Genomic DNA, 16,116 nt, shown 5'->3' with positions numbered 1-16,116 from the left:
TCTAAGAATAACCTTAACCACCTCGTGGTCATCCCACTTCTTGCTCCCGAGGTTGCGCACTTGGTTCACCAAAGTCTTGAGCCGGTTGTACATGTCTTGTGGCTCCTCCCCTTGGCGAAGACGGAAGCGACCGAGCTCCCCCTCGATCGTTTCCCGCTTGGTAATCTTGGTGAGTTCATCACCTTCGTGCGCGGTCTTGAGTAGATCCCAAATTTCCTTTGCATTCTTCAACCCTTGCACCTTGTTGTATTCCTCTCTATTTAGAGAGGCCAAGAGTATGGTTGTGGCTTGGGAGTTGAAGTGCTCGATTTGGGCTACCTCGTCCTCATCATAATCCTCATCCCCTATGGATGGTACCTGTGCTCCAAACTCAACAACATTCCATATACTTTTGTGGAGTGAGGTTAGATGAAATTTCATTAAATCACTCCACCTAGCATAATCTTCACCGTCAAAGGTTGGCGGTTTGCCTAATGGAACGGAAAGTAATGGAGTATGTCTAGATGTACGAGGATAGTGTAAGGGGATCTTACTAAACTTCTTACGCTCTTGGCGTTTAGAAGTTACGGAGGGTGCATCGGAGTCGGAGGTTGGTGTTGATGAAGTGTCGGTCTCATAGTAGACCACCTTCCTCATCCTCTTGTGCTTGTCGCCTTTCCGATGCGACTTGTGGGAAGAAGATTTTTCCTTCTTCTCTTTGTGGTGTGAGGAAGAAGATCTTTTCTCCTTCCGTTTGGAGGAGTCCTTCTTCTTCTCCTTCCTCTTGGTGCGGGACTCTTCCGATGAAGTGCTCCCTTGGCTTGTAGTGGGCTTGTCGCCGGTCTCCATCTCCTTCTTGGCGTGATCTCCCGACATCACTTCGAGCGGTTAGGCTCTAATGAAGCACCGGGTTCTGATACCAATTGAAAGTCGCCTAGAGGGGGGGTGAATAGGGCGAAACTGAAATTTACAAATATAAACACAACTACAAGCCGGGTTAGCGTTAGTGATAAAGAAACGAGTCCGCGAGAGAGTGAGGGTGCAAAATAAATCGCAATCGAATAACGAGTGTGACACGAGGATTTGTTTTACCGAGGTTCGGTTCTCGCAAACCTACTCCCCGTTGAGGAGGCCACAAAGGCCGGGTCTCTTTCAACCCTTCCCTCTCTCAAACGGTCCCTCGGACCGAGTGAGCTTTCTCTTCTCAATCAAACGGGAACAAACTTCCCCGCAAGGATCACCACACAATTGGTGTCTCTTGCCTTGGTTACAATTGAGTTGATCGCAAGAAAGATTGAAAGAAAGCACGATTGCAAAAGCCAAGCGACAAGAGCGACAAATAACGCACGGATCACTTTCTCTCTCAAGTCACTAATCTCTAATGATCTCTTTTCTCAATTGTGAAACTTGGAGAGATGGAGGCTTTGAATGTGTCTTGGAATGGATTGCTAGCTCTTGTATTGAATGTTGAAGGTTGGAATGCTTGGATATCTTGAATGGAGGTGGTTGGGGTTGTATTTATAGCCACCAACCACTTCCTAGCCGTTGGGCCATTCTGCTGAGCGCGGACGGTCCGCTCTCCTGGTGCGGACGGTCCGCCCTTGAGGATCAACGGCTGAAAATGCAACGGTCAGCAGTAACGGCTATATCAACGGCTATATTGCATTTAATGCGTCGTCAGATGTCAGACAGAGCCAGTCGCGGACGGTCCGGTCGTGCACCCCGGACGGTCCGCGAGGCCCCCTATAATTCATTTCTCTGAACACGTCACCTTCGGGTTTTTCGGTTTCTTACCGACCGGACGGTCCGCGCCTGAGGCCGGACGGTCCGCGCGAGGGCTCGGACGGTCTTTGCTTTTCCTCCGGACAGTCTGTAGTGGAAACTTGTGTTTTTGCATTGGTTCTGTCCGAGGGACATCCTCGTGTCGCGGACGGTCCGCCGCAAGGCCCCGGACAGTCCGCGCATGGCCTGTTTTTCCAAAAAGCTTCTCCTGTCCGGAATAATCTACGGTATTCCGGACAGTCGATTTAGTATAGTTATAGATGAACTTTTGGCACCTGTAGATCATATAATCTAGAGCAAACTAGTTAGTCCAATTGTTTGTGTTGGGCGATTCAACCACCAAAATTAATTAGGGACTAGGTGTAAGCCTAATTCCCTTTCAGCTGCACAATCCATGCCATGTCTCTTGAAACACTTGCTCAATTGCCTTTCCCATTGCATAATCTTGGTCTGTGTAGATTGTTTTGGGTTGCTTTCCACTATGTCCTTGTAGAAAAGTCTCAAAGAGCCACTTGAAAGACTCAAATGTTTCATCATACATTAGAGCAGCACCAAAAACTATAGTTTGTCTAAACTGATTGAATCCAACAAACACACCGAAAGGTCGGCTCTCTCTATTCGTCCCAAAAGTAGTGTCAAACGAAACAATGTCACCAAAGTGTATATAATCGGCAATCATTCTAGCATCAGCCCAAAATATATTTGCAATCTTCTCTTCAGCATCCATTTGTGTCGCATATTGGAACGTCGGATTCTCTGCCATTTTATCCTGGAAATATTTGAGCATGCTTCCAGCTTGACCATATACCATCTCTCGTTGTCGCTTGCCACACAAATAGTTTTTATGGTCACGAATGGTGTAACTCAAATTAAGCGGCCCACCCACTTGGCGACATGCTAATTCATGTGATGCTTTTGGTCCTATTCCCGAGTCATCAGCTGTTTCAATTTCAAAAGCTTGCAAATCTGTTTCCTTTGTGACACCATCAAGTGGAATGTTTCTGGCAAGTGAAGGTTATGGTTGTGTTCTAAATTCAAATCATAAACTTTGTATCCACCAAACTCTTTATCTTTTACAAGTCCCATACGCACTTCACAATCTGTTCTAGTTTCAGCTCGATGACACTTTACTTCATACCCCTTTTTATCTTTCCCTCGATGACCTTGATTAGCACAAACAAATCTACATGACGTGACATTTCCATCAATCTTACTTGTATTTGAGTACCTTTTTCTAACATCAAAACCTTTTTGACCACTATACGCTAACCAAAATCTCCAGCCCTCATCTGGATTTCTGAATTTCATTCCAATACGAGGAATCAAACAGGGCAACACATTCTCCCTAAAAAAGACAACTAAAATTTAAAAGAAAGGAACAAATGGACCATGATATTAGGAATAAAAATAAAGTGGTGCATCTCACATGTTTGATTCGTTGGTCGCATCTTCCTCCATCTTTGCTTCTCAGCTTTTTGCCTTGTCCGTTAGTTGGTTCCCTTCGTCGCTGTCTCTCTGTATTTGGTGCTTTTTGCCCTGTCCGTTGGTTCCTTTTGTCACTGTCTCTCTATATCTGGCGCCAAAACAGGCAGCCTTTCCCGCTGCTTTTTCCTCCCACGGTTTTCCCTCCGTTGCGCTGTGTTCCTAGATGAAAGAAATAAGAAACGAAGAAAAGAAGTGGGCCAGAATTACTCTGTTGGGCCGCTCCATACACTACTGAGGGAGAGGGCAGCAGATCACCGTTGGTTTGAAGATCGACGAGCGCACGGCAGGCTGTCGTAAGGCAGCGGATCTGGTTCTGTCGCCCCCTGCGCCAGCAAGCACGGCCGCGGGCGGCCATGCCACAGCTGCCGCCCCTGTGGGCGGGTGGGCCGCCACCACCACGGGCGCTACCGCGCTAGTGCGCGTCACCCTGCGGAGGCGCGGATGGTCTGCGGCCCAGACGGTCCACGACTTGACGTAGGGGTGGCTCCTTCTCTATGAACGTCCAGATGGTCCATAACTGGGACTCTGACGGTCCATAATAGCGCAGAGGGTCGTTTTCTTCGTAGCAGACATTGATCTCGCCTCCCAAGAAACACAATTTCCTGGTCAAAAGTCACCAAAATCTGGTCAAAAAACAGCGAAATACGGGAAATGCGAAATTCGATTATTTCCTGTTTTCGTCGCGGGCGAAATTCGGTTAAAAACGGTACCGTTAACCGTGGTACTTTCTTCACCAAATTCTTGAGGTGCTTTGTGGATGGCAGCTATGCTTGTTCTTCGTTTGGGTTACCACATTGTGGTTGAGTTATAATTGTTGATGTTGATGACAACATGAATTGTTGGGAGATGCATTGGATTCCATGGAAAGTACTCAAGTACAGATCACCTGACTTATCTCCCGCTTGCTTGTGGTCCTTGAACTATTTTCGAAACAGTAATCAGTGAGGTCCAGGCATTGACTTGTGAGACTAGGGTTCAAAGCTTCCTTCTGAATTTCCATGTGCTGCACTTTTTCCCATTTTTTCCAGTTGAAGTCTTCGGACTTTGGGAGATGATCTCGTAATTATTCGGGCTGTGTTGTGGTGCTGCTGGGCTTTATCGTCTGTAAAAACCCTGTGGATACTGCAAAGTGCAATCAAAGAAGACTGGGCCTCCGATTGCAGTATGCAGATAGAAAGCTGGTCAATGATTGGTCGTTACACCGAATCCGCAGATGTGCCATAAACAAGCAGAAGGTGATCTGATCCCCATGCCATCTCATGATGAGATGCAACTTTTAACAGAATAATGTTAGCCTAATTCACATCATTAAGGTACAATGATGCCCTAAGGCTCACCAACAAAAAAACATATTCTTTGGATATGGTATATAATATATACGCGTGGCGTGGTACGTGCAAAGCCAAAAGACCTTTGCTAGCAAGTGGACATCTCTTGTTAGTTGCTCTAGGTCAGCTGTCAAATTTTCACCATACATTTCTTCCTTTATTTTAATTTTTCTTGTCATGTATACAAATGTATAATGTTTCCTATTTAGGCTTTGTTTGGGTAATCTAGTAACATATTGTTTGGAGTTCTAGAAATCCAATTTTGTCCTTACCGGACACCCATTCTCTTTTCCTTTTATATTACTATTCACATAAAGTTCTTTTACATATACTCGATGTGCGCGCCAGCAAGTAAAGATCAGATAAAAAGGAAATAAAAACTGACTAGTCTTAAGTAATTAGCTACAGTATATCTTGAACAGGTCGGTTTGGATGAATAATGGACTTCTTACAAAAGAATCGGATAAACTTCCACGGCTGATGGGTCCTAGACAAAATTTCAGTTTAGAAAAAAATTAAGAGAAGACCAACATGGATGGAGGTGGTTGAGAGCGAGACCAAGATCATGCATGCTTATCTATACACACATGCATTCCTTCCTTCCTAAAAGATGCTAACCGAATTGTAACCAGGACAAAGGTTCTCTAGTTCAGAGGTCAAGTTTGTTGCAACCATAGGATTAGGACAGGTCCTTCGCACGACAGACAGCGACTCAGGACCTATGAATGAATGAGTGAACGAATGAACGGCACAACCACACAACAGTGATGAGTTCACGGGCCAGAGTCAGTACAGTGGCAGGCACTGTATCGTCCTTCTCCCCCACAGTGGCAGGCACAACCAGAAAGCAGACGCTCTGCCCCTAAAATCAGAAGCTGTGCGAGGAAGATCAGAAGAACGACGCAGCTGCGTCTCCTCTCCTGAGGCTCTGCTGGCACACATATATATGCTTGCGTGTCTGCAGAGCAACGAGGAGTACCTGATGAGGCTCCTTTTCAGCATGCACCAGCAGCGCCCTCGCCACTCGAATACTCGACGACGGCCTTGGCCTGCAGCCGTGCTAGCTCGATCGAGGGCCAGTGACATGTCAGCGAACCAGAACCATACCATTGCCATTGGGTTGGTCACTCGATAGATACGGTTGGTGCTGCTGCCTCTCCAACCGATCAACACAAGGACATTGGCAGTTTTCTTTTCTTCCCGTCCATTTACACCTTTCCGCGTGTTCGTTCATGCATTCACATCACGCATGGATTTCTGTTGGGGTACGGTTGAGTGACTCAAAAGCCAAGTTTTTTTTTTGTTTGGTTTGGTTTGCCAATACCTTTCTCGAGAGCGAAGTCTGACCTCTGACGACGGCAACCGACGAAAGACGGGTGAAAAGGCCAAGCTAGCTGTAAAAGCCACCACTGCACGGCCTAGTCAATGGATGGATGGAAGGTGATGCTTCTTCTTTGAAGATGGGGACCCACCAAGAGCCAAGGAAGAGGCAGCTTGTTGCTTGGTGTCGGTGATCTGATCGATGCAGCTTTCTTCAGTTCCATCGCCATTCTGAACACTTACTTGAACAACTGCTGCATCGTCGACACGTTTACTTCCTGGAGGAAAAGCTACAGCGGCAAATACTGTCGGTGTCGGCCGGGCACGGAATGGAATGAGCAAGCTCAGCTGGCGCATGGCAGCCGGCGTGCGTGCGACAAGTACTGTTAGTCCGCCATGAATGGATGGATCATGGATGGATGGATCATGGAAGTTTTGTATTGCTGATGCTGGCGCCAGGCAGACAGTCATCATCATGTATAAATGCAAACGTGGGCGACGCGCGCGACCATGAATGAATGCATATGCAATGCAATGCGAGTTAGTACTCGGCTGCTGTCAATGTCATCTGATCGCAAGTCCCAGCTGGGAGAGAGAGGTAGACAGACGGACGCGTCAAGGCAGCCATGCTCGTATCGTGCAGTCCTGCAGATCATCAGGTGGGGGCACGGCACATGTCCCCGTCTCGCTGCATCTATTGGCTATTGCTACTCCTTGCTATCTCTTGGCCGCAGTACAAAGGCCAAGGGATTAGGTGTGCCCTCTGTGTCAGACTGTCAACAGTGGGTTGGGCGGGTGGATATAGGTGATGGTTTATCCTTTTTGACTTTGTGTCATCTGATTAATAACCGGTTAAGAAAGACACAGTTTCAAAAAAAAAAGATTAAGAAAGACACAAACAGGAAATGGGCAAGCAATTGCTTCCAAAGAAAAGGAGAGAAGAGAAAATGGTCACGGTCAAGCACGGGCAGCGAGACGGATGTTCTTCATATTTTTCCCCCCTTCTCTTCAAATGGAAGTCACAACACAAGCCTTGTGGTGCGTGCCTGAACCTCAAGTCTGCAGATTTGACCACTGCAGCCGTGGAGCAGAGCGGCCTGAATTCTTCTTCTGAAGTTCCACCGCAAATTAATCCAGGAGAGTGTGAGACTGACTGACACACATGCACAGGGATCACGCCAGGTATATAAACGCGCAGGCGGCCGGCCGGCCCACCCACCGGCGACGGCGATCCGAGAACAAACCGTCGTCCGAGTTGGCATCTTTGGCCAAACCCAGTATCATTGCCCAATCACAGATCTCCTCCCCCCGAGACCCCCCCTCTCTTTCTAATCCCTCTTTCTTCCCCTCTCTCTCTCTCTCTCTCTCTCTCTCTCTCTCTCTCTCTCTCTCTCTCTCTCTCTCTCTCTCTCCCGCATTACCCACTACCTGCTTCTGCTGCTTGCTTGTGCGGTGGACGCTGCGGTGCGGGCGGTGCGGAGCGGAGAGGTGAAAGAAGGGGATGAAGGAGGAGATGGTGGTCGGCCTGTCGGCGCCGGGGCCGGTGGGGAGGTGGGGCGCCGCGCCGCCGCAGGCGATGCTGGAGAGGATGAAGGACTACGGCCAGGAGGGCGCCTTCGCGCTCTGGGACGATCTCTCGCCCGAGGACCGAGAGCTCCTCGTCCGGGACATCGAGGTGAGCAGCTGCAATTGGTCTGAAACTCTTCTCGTCCTGTTATTGTTCTGGAACTCTTCTCTCCCCTCGTCAGAACCGTACCAATTCTACGCTACGGCTTTGGTTCTGCGTTGGGAGTCCTGCATATAGATTCCGTTCCAAGCTAGAGTTCTTCACCGACATTTTACTGATATGGTTTTAAGCAGTTGAGTTCGAATTCATGAGGTGGTTCGATGTACTGACAGTTTCAATATATATTCATCCTTGAACTGTTTTTTTTCCCTTGTTCTATTCTATCAGCAGAAGTAATTCTGCAGCATTTTTCTCCTTTCATCTCACCTCTCTGACAGTTGCTGAATCACGCTCTGTGCTGCATTCTTTCAGAGTCTAGACCTTTCAAGGATCGATCGGATCATCCGGCGCTCCCTTGGATCGCAAGGTGAGAGGTGGAAGAATATTCGTTGCTCCAAGGTAGAACGCTTTGTCACGTGAATATGTAACTGAGTTATGTGGTGTTCATCCCAATCACAGGCATCCCGTTGCCTGCCGTCGAGCCCGTGCCGGAATCTAGTGTATCCAAGGTGGAGGACAGGTCTCCTGAGGACAAGGAAAGATGGTGGAAGAAGGGGCTCAAAGCCATCTCTGAGGGGAAGCTGGCTGTTGTCCTTTTGGCTGGTGGTCAGGTACTCTGAATTTTGGGAAGTTTCTGCTGCAATATATACATGGTATTTCTCCTAATATATACATGGTATATTAGGAACTATCAGTGAATTGAAAAATAATATGTACAAGGTATTTCTCCTAATGTTGTGCGCAGGGTACTCGTCTGGGAAGCTCAGATCCTAAGGGATGTTTCAGTAAGTTGCTTTAACCTGAATCCCTTGCATTGTATGGTTAGTACTTAATTTCATATCTCACGTGTGTTGTGTTATGGGTTCTGTTTTCCTGTTTTGGATCCACAGAGATGTGTGCTATTGCTGCTGCCAATTATTTCTTGCTCCATATGTTTTTTTTTTGGTCAATGATGACCACCATGTATAATGTATTCTATTTTGCATCTATTTATGCCATGGAACTTCCATCAAAGTGGCAAAAGTTCCTCATCTTTGTTCATCCATTTTATGGTGTAACTGACCTTTTCCCTAATAACATGATGCCCCATTCTGTATGATGGATAACGTATTTTTTTTTGGGGGGGCATCAGATATTGGACTTCCATCTGGAAAGTCACTTTTCCAACTCCAAGCTGAACGGATCTTGTGCGTTCAGAAGCTGGCTGCTCAATCCAGTGAAAGTAATAGTTTCAAACCTGTCATCTTCTAGTTATTTATTACCTCTTCTTCTCTTCAGATTATCACACTCAAAAAATGTTAATAACTTGCAGGCCCGAGTAACACTGTGCTGATCCACTGGTATATAATGACAAGCCCCTTCACAGATGCTTCCACTCGCAAATTCTTCGAAACCCGTAGATACTTTGGCCTAGACCCTGACCAAGTAAGTGCCTCTCAAAGTTGTTTGTTGTGCTGAATATTCCATCGCAATTTTCAACAAAACTCCCGAATCATATGTAAGAGGTCTGTTTCCCAGATTTGTTGTGCTGAACCCTTTCTTTGGCAGGTGACATTTTTCCAACAAGGCACACTTCCATGCGTCTCTGCCGATGGTAGATTTATTATGGAGACACCATATAGGGTACAATCTTCTTCGCCTTTACAGACTGCGTTTTGACAATGTGTAGTCAGAAGCCATGATATATTTTTTTCCTGTGTTTGCAACTTGATTTACGAGTTTGACTCGGAGTCCAGTTATTGGATTCAGATTTTCATTTTTTGCAATGTTTTTTTATACCGAGTATTTTTTTTTCCAATTCTAAGTTGTGACATTTTTCTTGTCTGTGCTGTGCATAAAAACCAGGTAGCGAAGGCTCCTGACGGCAACGGTGGAGTTTATGCTGGTAACCCGGATAAAAGACGCAACTCCAATCTCATCATTTACCGAACAATCCTATGTCACATGCTTAGGGGATGTTTAAATACACTAGAGCTAATAGTTAGCAGCTAAAACTAGGGACATCCAAACACTCTAGCTAATAGTTTAGCTATTAGCTATTTTTAGTAAATTAGTTAATAGTTAGCTAGCTAATTTCACTATCAATTTTTAGCTAACTAGCACCTCTAAAGTTTGGCTACCATGACATCTCACAGCGCTGAAGTCCAAGAAGCTGATGGAAGACATGGCTGCGCGGGGAGTGAAATACGTAGACTGCTACGGAGTCGACAACGCGCTGGTGATGACACGCATCTTGAGATAAAAACCCTTGCGTTTCGTTTTCCTTTTCTTTCCTTTCTGACCAGTGCCATGTCTGCAGGTTCGAGTTGCGGATCCTACGTTCTTAGGGTACTTCATCGACAAGGGTGTGTCTTCTGCCGCCAAGGTGGTGAGGAAGGTACGGTCGGTCCAGTCTCATGCTCCACTAGTCCACGCTTCAAACTGGTTTGCTACCGCTGTCGTAGCAGCGCACCTCGCTGACAGTCAGCTGAATGCTCGACCAGGCTTACCCGCAAGAGAATGTCGGGGTGTTTGTTCAACGAGGCCGCGGTGGACCTCTCTCCGTGGTTGAGTACAGCGAAATGGACGCAGCTATGACTACTGAGATCAATCAGTCGACAGGGCGACTCCGTTACTGCTGGAGCAACGTATGGTTTCTGTCCTCCACTTGTCGTTCCCTTCCGCCCTACCTCCCTCCCTCCAAACTGTAACAGCTGCATATTTTCTCCTCTCTCTCTCTCGTTTTCCCCCTCCCCTAGATCTGCCTGCACATGTTCACTCTGGACTTCTTGAACCAAGTGGCGAACAGCCTCGAGAAGGACAGTGTGTGAGTATCCCCGTGTTCTTGGTTCGCCTTGTTTCAGAGATTTGCAAGCCAGGCAGCTTCAACGATAGAGTAGGCAACCACGTTTGTTACATGAGGGTTTGTGTATCTTGTGTGACCAGATACCATCTAGCTGAGAAGAAGATCCCTTCCATCCATGGGTTCACAACGGGCCTGAAGCTGGAACAGTTTATATTCGACGCCTTCACTTACTCCCCATCCACAGAGCTTTTCGAGGTCAGAATCTTTACCTATATAAACATAGTCCACGTACTGTCTTGTTTTTTTTTATTTTTTTGTCTCTCATCGTTTCTTTTCTGCTGAAATTCAGGTCATGCGGGAGGAGGAATTCGCGCCGGTAAAGAACGCCAACGGCGCGACATACGACACCCCCGATAGCGCGAAGCTCATGCTGCTCCGCCTCCACAGCAGATGGGTGGTCGCCGCCGGTGGCTTCTTGACGCACTCCGTGCCCTTGTATATGACAGGTAGTTTTTTTTTTCCATGGTTGGCGATTGAGCACTCGTAGTGAACTTGGGGAACAACGCTGACTTATGCTTCGCTTGCTTTCGCTGGTAGGCGTCGAAGTTTCCCCGCTTTCCTCCTACGCCGGAGAGAACCTGGAAGCGATCTGCCGCGGGCGAACGTTCCATGCACCCAGCGAGATATCGTTTTAGGATATCGTTTTGTGTAACTGTGGACTGAACGGAAAGGGTTGCAAGATTGTGCATGTTTACTTCGAGGCGTGAGATGGGTGTCGGGTTGATGTGTTGCTTGTATTCTCTGAGTGTTGTGATGTAGCATCTCCAACTCCAAATTCATCTCGAGTTTTCTCCCCCATCTCCTTGGACTACTGCCATTTTTAATGACAATGGGTCAGGTTCGGATCAGGCTCCGTGTACTCGCGGATACATTTTTTACATGTGCAATTGTTTATCTTTTAAGAAGCACAACTTTTTTTCAATCAAACACGAACTTTTTCGGCTGGTGAGAGAATAGTCCGGAGTTCACCGTCGACTTTGATAGGCTGATAACCAAATTCCGTTAGTATGATTGGGCAGCAATGATCTCGCTAACCGACCAGCTACTACACCTACAGATGATAGAAACCAAAGTATGCTTGCCAGACCACATTCACCGCAGGGAGGAAACAATACAGATCTTGCAAAACTTTGCACGACAAGGTACAATAAACAGTAACATGTTCAGATGATTGGACTTCATTAAGATGGGAACAATCTCCAAACCATAGTCGAAAGGCACAAGCCTAGAAGGCAGTTTTTTTAACAAAAAAAGACATCACTATATAAACTACTCATGGAACATAGTCTTAAACTCAGGCTGCGGTGAAAGCCTTCTTGCCGGCAGCAGCAGATCCAGCTGGAATGACTTTGACGACATTGAACCTCACAGTTTTTGATAGGGGCCTGTTCACAGTACATAAACGTATGCTTCAGCAAAGAATCATGTTGTATATGCATATAATTTTTTACTAAAGTGCAAACATGGCGCTATTGTGTTCTTACCCCCCCCCCCCCCACTTTGATTTCTAATTGTGATTATGCCCCTACTTATCAAACTTTGTGATTCTGCCCCAACTTTTCTCAGATGAAGCTGAAAAGTTACTCATATTTTGTGATTTTAGCCCCATTTTTTCTCAGAGAGTAGGGGTGACTTTCATCTTTGTCTGAGAAAAGTGGGAGCAAAATCACAAAATTTGAAAAGTAGGGGCAAAATCACAATTAGAAATCAAAGTGGGGGGCAAGAACACAATAGCCCCAAACATTTATTATGTTTAATACAATAGTTGTGTTTCATTGTTCCATTTTATTGATCTTGACAATACAGGTAAGAGGGACTCTAAGGGTTAGTTTGGAAGTCCAAAAACCAGAGTATTACCTGCACTGGCCAATGATGACATGGTCGCCTTCCTTCACACGGAAGCATGGGGAGATGTGAGCTGGAATGTTGGAGTGCCTCTTTTCATACCTGTGATGTAACTTATATTAAAAACAACAAAATTCCTTAGGAAGACAAAGCATGAGCCTAGGTTCCACAAAGAGTCCACTTACCTCTGGTATTTCTTAACAAAGTGGAGATAGTTCCTGCGAACAATGATGGTTCTGTTCATCTTAGCACTGTGGCATGTTCCAGCAATAATTCTGCCTCTGATAGAAACGGTTCCAGTGAATGGACATTTCTTGTCAATGTAGGTCCCTGTACGCAAACAGACATTTAATATTTGTTAACACATGCAAGAAACATCACTAATAGATGCATTGCCTTCAGGTGCCATAGTACTTGGGAATTTGGGGTCATAACCTAATTGCCCTCCAACTCCAAATAACAAATAAAATTTCAAGCCAGACTACTAATTCGTTTTAGGACATAAATTATACAAAGCAGGAACAAAAATCATTCAGAACAGAAAAGTACTAGCAAACAGGACATGTTCTTCACTATCTAAAACAAGGTACATCGTAGCACTAGGTATCGTGACCTAATCAGCTTCACTACCAATATAAGCATTTGTCCTTAACTATCTCAAATAACAATGCCCACCTTCAAACACACTGACTCCAAAGATAGTGCTACAGACAAACGAAACCACTGTACCTTCAATTGCTTCCCTGGGAGTCTTGAAACCAAGGCCAATGCTCTTCCAAAATCGATTGCCACCCTTGCCTGGCTTCTTACCCTTGCCAGATTTCTTTGAGCTAAAATTTAAAAGAAATCTACTGTCACAAAATCTATATTGTTCACTGAGAATAGAAAGCATGGAAGAGGCAAGAATCTCTCACCTGAGGAACACCTTAGGCTGCTTGAGGAAAGCCTTCTCAGTCTGTAAAATGGGTAGATAGAAAACATTAGAACTTTGCAACTAGTTGGAAACTACTGGAATAGGTTATACACAGATAAATAAAAAAAACTAGGAAAATCCCTGACAACTGCAGTAAGTGTTGTGCTCCATTATCATCAGACAATCAGTGTGACAATACTTACTTCTATAGATGCATCAGATCAGAAGTACGCACTAAACCTAGAAACTAGAACTGACACTGTATCATCCATAAAGGAAACCAGCATATAACCAACATCATTATTCTATTTTCAAAACACAAGTATGGAGGGTCCGAGCTGCCAGTAACCGTGAGTATATATCAGTTTTAACACTTCTCTGCAGAGACCAGAGATTGCCCAATTTAACCACAAATCGTGTTTTCCATAAACCAGGGGTCATAAACCACATTCACCTCTTCCTATCATCCTATGTGACCCCTAGAGTGTGACCGCCCGTTCTGGGTTTATCCCGCCAACAAGTCCCAGAGTCTTGTCCTAAAAGGCTAAAACCGCATACAATGGAACTAAAGAGATTAAGATTACAGCACATGTAGTACAACTCAAACGGTTGACTACATGATCAGATTAGATTCTACCCATTTGCAAACCCCGACACGCTGATAAAAAATGCAACAACACGATAATATTGAACCGATAGATCCCGACAAACCCAAACACAAACACACCAGCAGCCGCAGACACAACCACATGAGACCAAACCAGATCAGGGACAAGCAAACCTATCTACGCGAACGCGAATCGCGTACCAAACTGGGCTGAGCTAGCGACGGCGAGCGGCTAAGCAGAGGCCGTACAAGGGAAGTAGCCCAGAAAGAGCATTACCTGTTCCGCCATGGCTGCGCGGTGGGCGTCGAGCGGCGGCGGCGGCGCGTGGAGATGAGCTCAGACTCGGACGGAAGTCGTGGGGTGCGGCGGCGAAAACCCTAGGGACCAATCTTATTATATAGCAGGGCGAGATGGGTTGGCTCAAACTTTGCATAAGAGCCCCTGAATTATCCTGCTACGTGCCCTCAAATCTGACACTACGTGCCCTCAAATCTGACAAAGCTTAAACTTTGCAGAAACACCCCTGTACTACAGACTATAGAGCATGTTTTGCAGAAACCTGACAAGGCTGGCCCAAACGGCTTATTGTTCCTACGGCCCATGTGTTCTGTCGGTCTGGCCCGCTAAATTTCAGTTACTACAGCGTCCGTTCGCACTTCGCAGAGATGTCCAATAGTTACGTTACGTCCTAAATATAAATTTAGAAAAAATAAATAAATAAACTCTTTTTTAACAGTTATATAAAACAGATACCTAAACTTACAAACTCCCTACGTAACAGTTCTTCCGCGTATTCGAGAACATAATTACAACCAGATGAGTTCTAGCCACTGTCTAGATTACAAGTCTGACATTCTGCCGGGGTAAAAATAGGACTGTTGTGTCAAGTTGTCATAAGCAGTCAAGCTGATGGGCGCCTGTCATGTAATACTAGAGTACCTAAACAAATGTCAAAGAGTTAGTGTAGTCTATAAAATAGAAGCCAGAGTAAAAAAATACTAAAAATACTCCCTAGAGCTATTTTTCGATTGTTTTTTTACAGCGTGTAAGACATTTTTCTAAATATTCCCAAATGTTTTTTCCCAAGTTCACCGTACCTTTTTTCCAAGCAGCCAAAGATTTTTATTGTTAGCATAATCGACTAAGTAGATCAACCAATAAACCAGAAAGCACAACAAACAATTTACGTGGAAAACCGTTCAATCTAAAAGGAAAAACCACGAGCACCAGCCAGCCGACGAGCCTCTGTTTTGTTCGTCACATGATCACCTATACAGAATTTGGATCACAAACTTAACTATTGTCTTTAGTCTGCTTCTACGAACTCCAATCCCGAAGGAAAATCTTATCAAGATCTCTAGGTTTGTGGTGGTTAGAGGTAAGAGCAAGATCCTAGTTTCCTATCAGTGAGCTCTTAACTCCAATATAAATGGAAGTCGTACCTGGTGTTCCATAAACTTGAATAACACGATTCTAGCTGAATCTAGACCATACTTAAGGCCTATCATCTTCCCACTCATATATTAGAGGAATCTAGATTTCTCTCCCTATATCCCACTCACGTGTCACGTCAGCGTTCTCTCTCCCCCTATATCTTCACACTCTACAGCGGTCCCCCCTATATCAAACCTCTATACCCCACTACATCCATAAAATATTATTTCCTATACCAATTTATCATCCATTATAATTTTTTTCTCTACTAACTATTGTTGTCGGCACAAAATCCAAAATCAGCACAGTGTAAGGGGGCCGGTTGCCGCAACCCCAAATGTGGCGGTTGACTTCTCTTCCCGCTACCTCTGTAGCTCGTAGAGGGAGTCCAAGGGGGCAGCGATGAACGTCAAAAGGTGTTCCTGTTGCCGCTATTTCAGGGGAGGGGGAGAGGAGATGTGAACCGTTGAAGCTAGTCTAAGACTGTCCGCAACCGTTCCCCCTAAATTTTTCCCTCTAAATGTTACTATGCAGCCACGTCAGCAAGATTTCATCCCCTATATTCACTCGTCCCGCAACCGTTCCCCCTAAATTTTCCCCTATATATCTCTCTACTCATTAAATATACATTTCCATACAACTAACTTAACCAACTTCATTTTTTATTTTCATTTCATTTATTTGCACACGTCGGACATTTTGCGCTTGTATTATAAATAATATAATTATTAATAATAATAAAATTCAATTAAATGTCAAAAAAATATACAAACAAAATTGTAGTTTACAGTAAAATCGTAATTGCATAATTTTGTGAAAACTTATGCTCCGTCATAAGTTTTGGAATATAT

The 16,116-nt window shown here is 45.3% G+C and overlaps 2 protein-coding genes and 1 long non-coding RNA gene across 3 annotated transcripts; 1 reads left to right on the top strand and 2 right to left on the bottom strand.

Moving 5' to 3' along the window:
- Positions 1-2,782: 2,782 nt before the first annotated feature.
- Positions 2,783-6,819, bottom strand: LOC109942967 (uncharacterized). Its single transcript, XR_002265541.2, has 2 exons — positions 3,188-6,819; positions 2,783-3,106 (listed from the first exon to the last, which is right to left on the bottom strand). It is a non-coding gene; the product is annotated as an uncharacterized lncRNA (long non-coding RNA).
- Positions 6,820-6,915: 96 nt separating this feature from the next.
- On the top strand, positions 6,916-11,398 carry LOC100282551 (UDP-N-acetylglucosamine diphosphorylase). Its single transcript, NM_001279567.2, has 15 exons — positions 6,916-7,569; positions 7,933-7,987; positions 8,080-8,231; positions 8,366-8,405; positions 8,753-8,842; positions 8,933-9,045; positions 9,169-9,243; positions 9,466-9,505; positions 9,756-9,838; positions 9,920-9,997; positions 10,104-10,247; positions 10,359-10,426; positions 10,546-10,660; positions 10,755-10,911; positions 11,003-11,398. The coding sequence occupies exons 1-15, from the start codon at positions 7,396-7,398 to the stop codon at positions 11,098-11,100; spliced, it is 1,482 nt and encodes a 493-aa protein (NP_001266496.1). The 5' UTR covers positions 6,916-7,395; the 3' UTR covers positions 11,101-11,398.
- Positions 11,399-11,523: 125 nt separating this feature from the next.
- LOC542552 (40S ribosomal protein S11) lies at positions 11,524-14,189 on the bottom strand. The gene is made up of 6 exons (NM_001112092.1): positions 14,108-14,189; positions 13,225-13,265; positions 13,040-13,140; positions 12,496-12,640; positions 12,323-12,412; positions 11,524-11,850 (listed from the first exon to the last, which is right to left on the bottom strand). The coding sequence occupies exons 1-6, from the start codon at positions 14,117-14,119 to the stop codon at positions 11,760-11,762; spliced, it is 480 nt and encodes a 159-aa protein (NP_001105562.1). The 5' UTR covers positions 14,120-14,189; the 3' UTR covers positions 11,524-11,759.
- Between the last annotated feature and the right edge of the window lie 1,927 nt (positions 14,190-16,116).

The sequence above is a fragment of the Zea mays genome, chromosome 10, assembly GCF_902167145.1.
Source record: "Zea mays cultivar B73 chromosome 10, Zm-B73-REFERENCE-NAM-5.0, whole genome shotgun sequence".
NCBI lineage: Eukaryota > Viridiplantae > Streptophyta > Magnoliopsida > Poales > Poaceae > Zea > Zea mays.
Note: the sequence above shows the minus strand (reverse complement) of the source record. Positions and strands in the feature narration are given on the sequence as shown.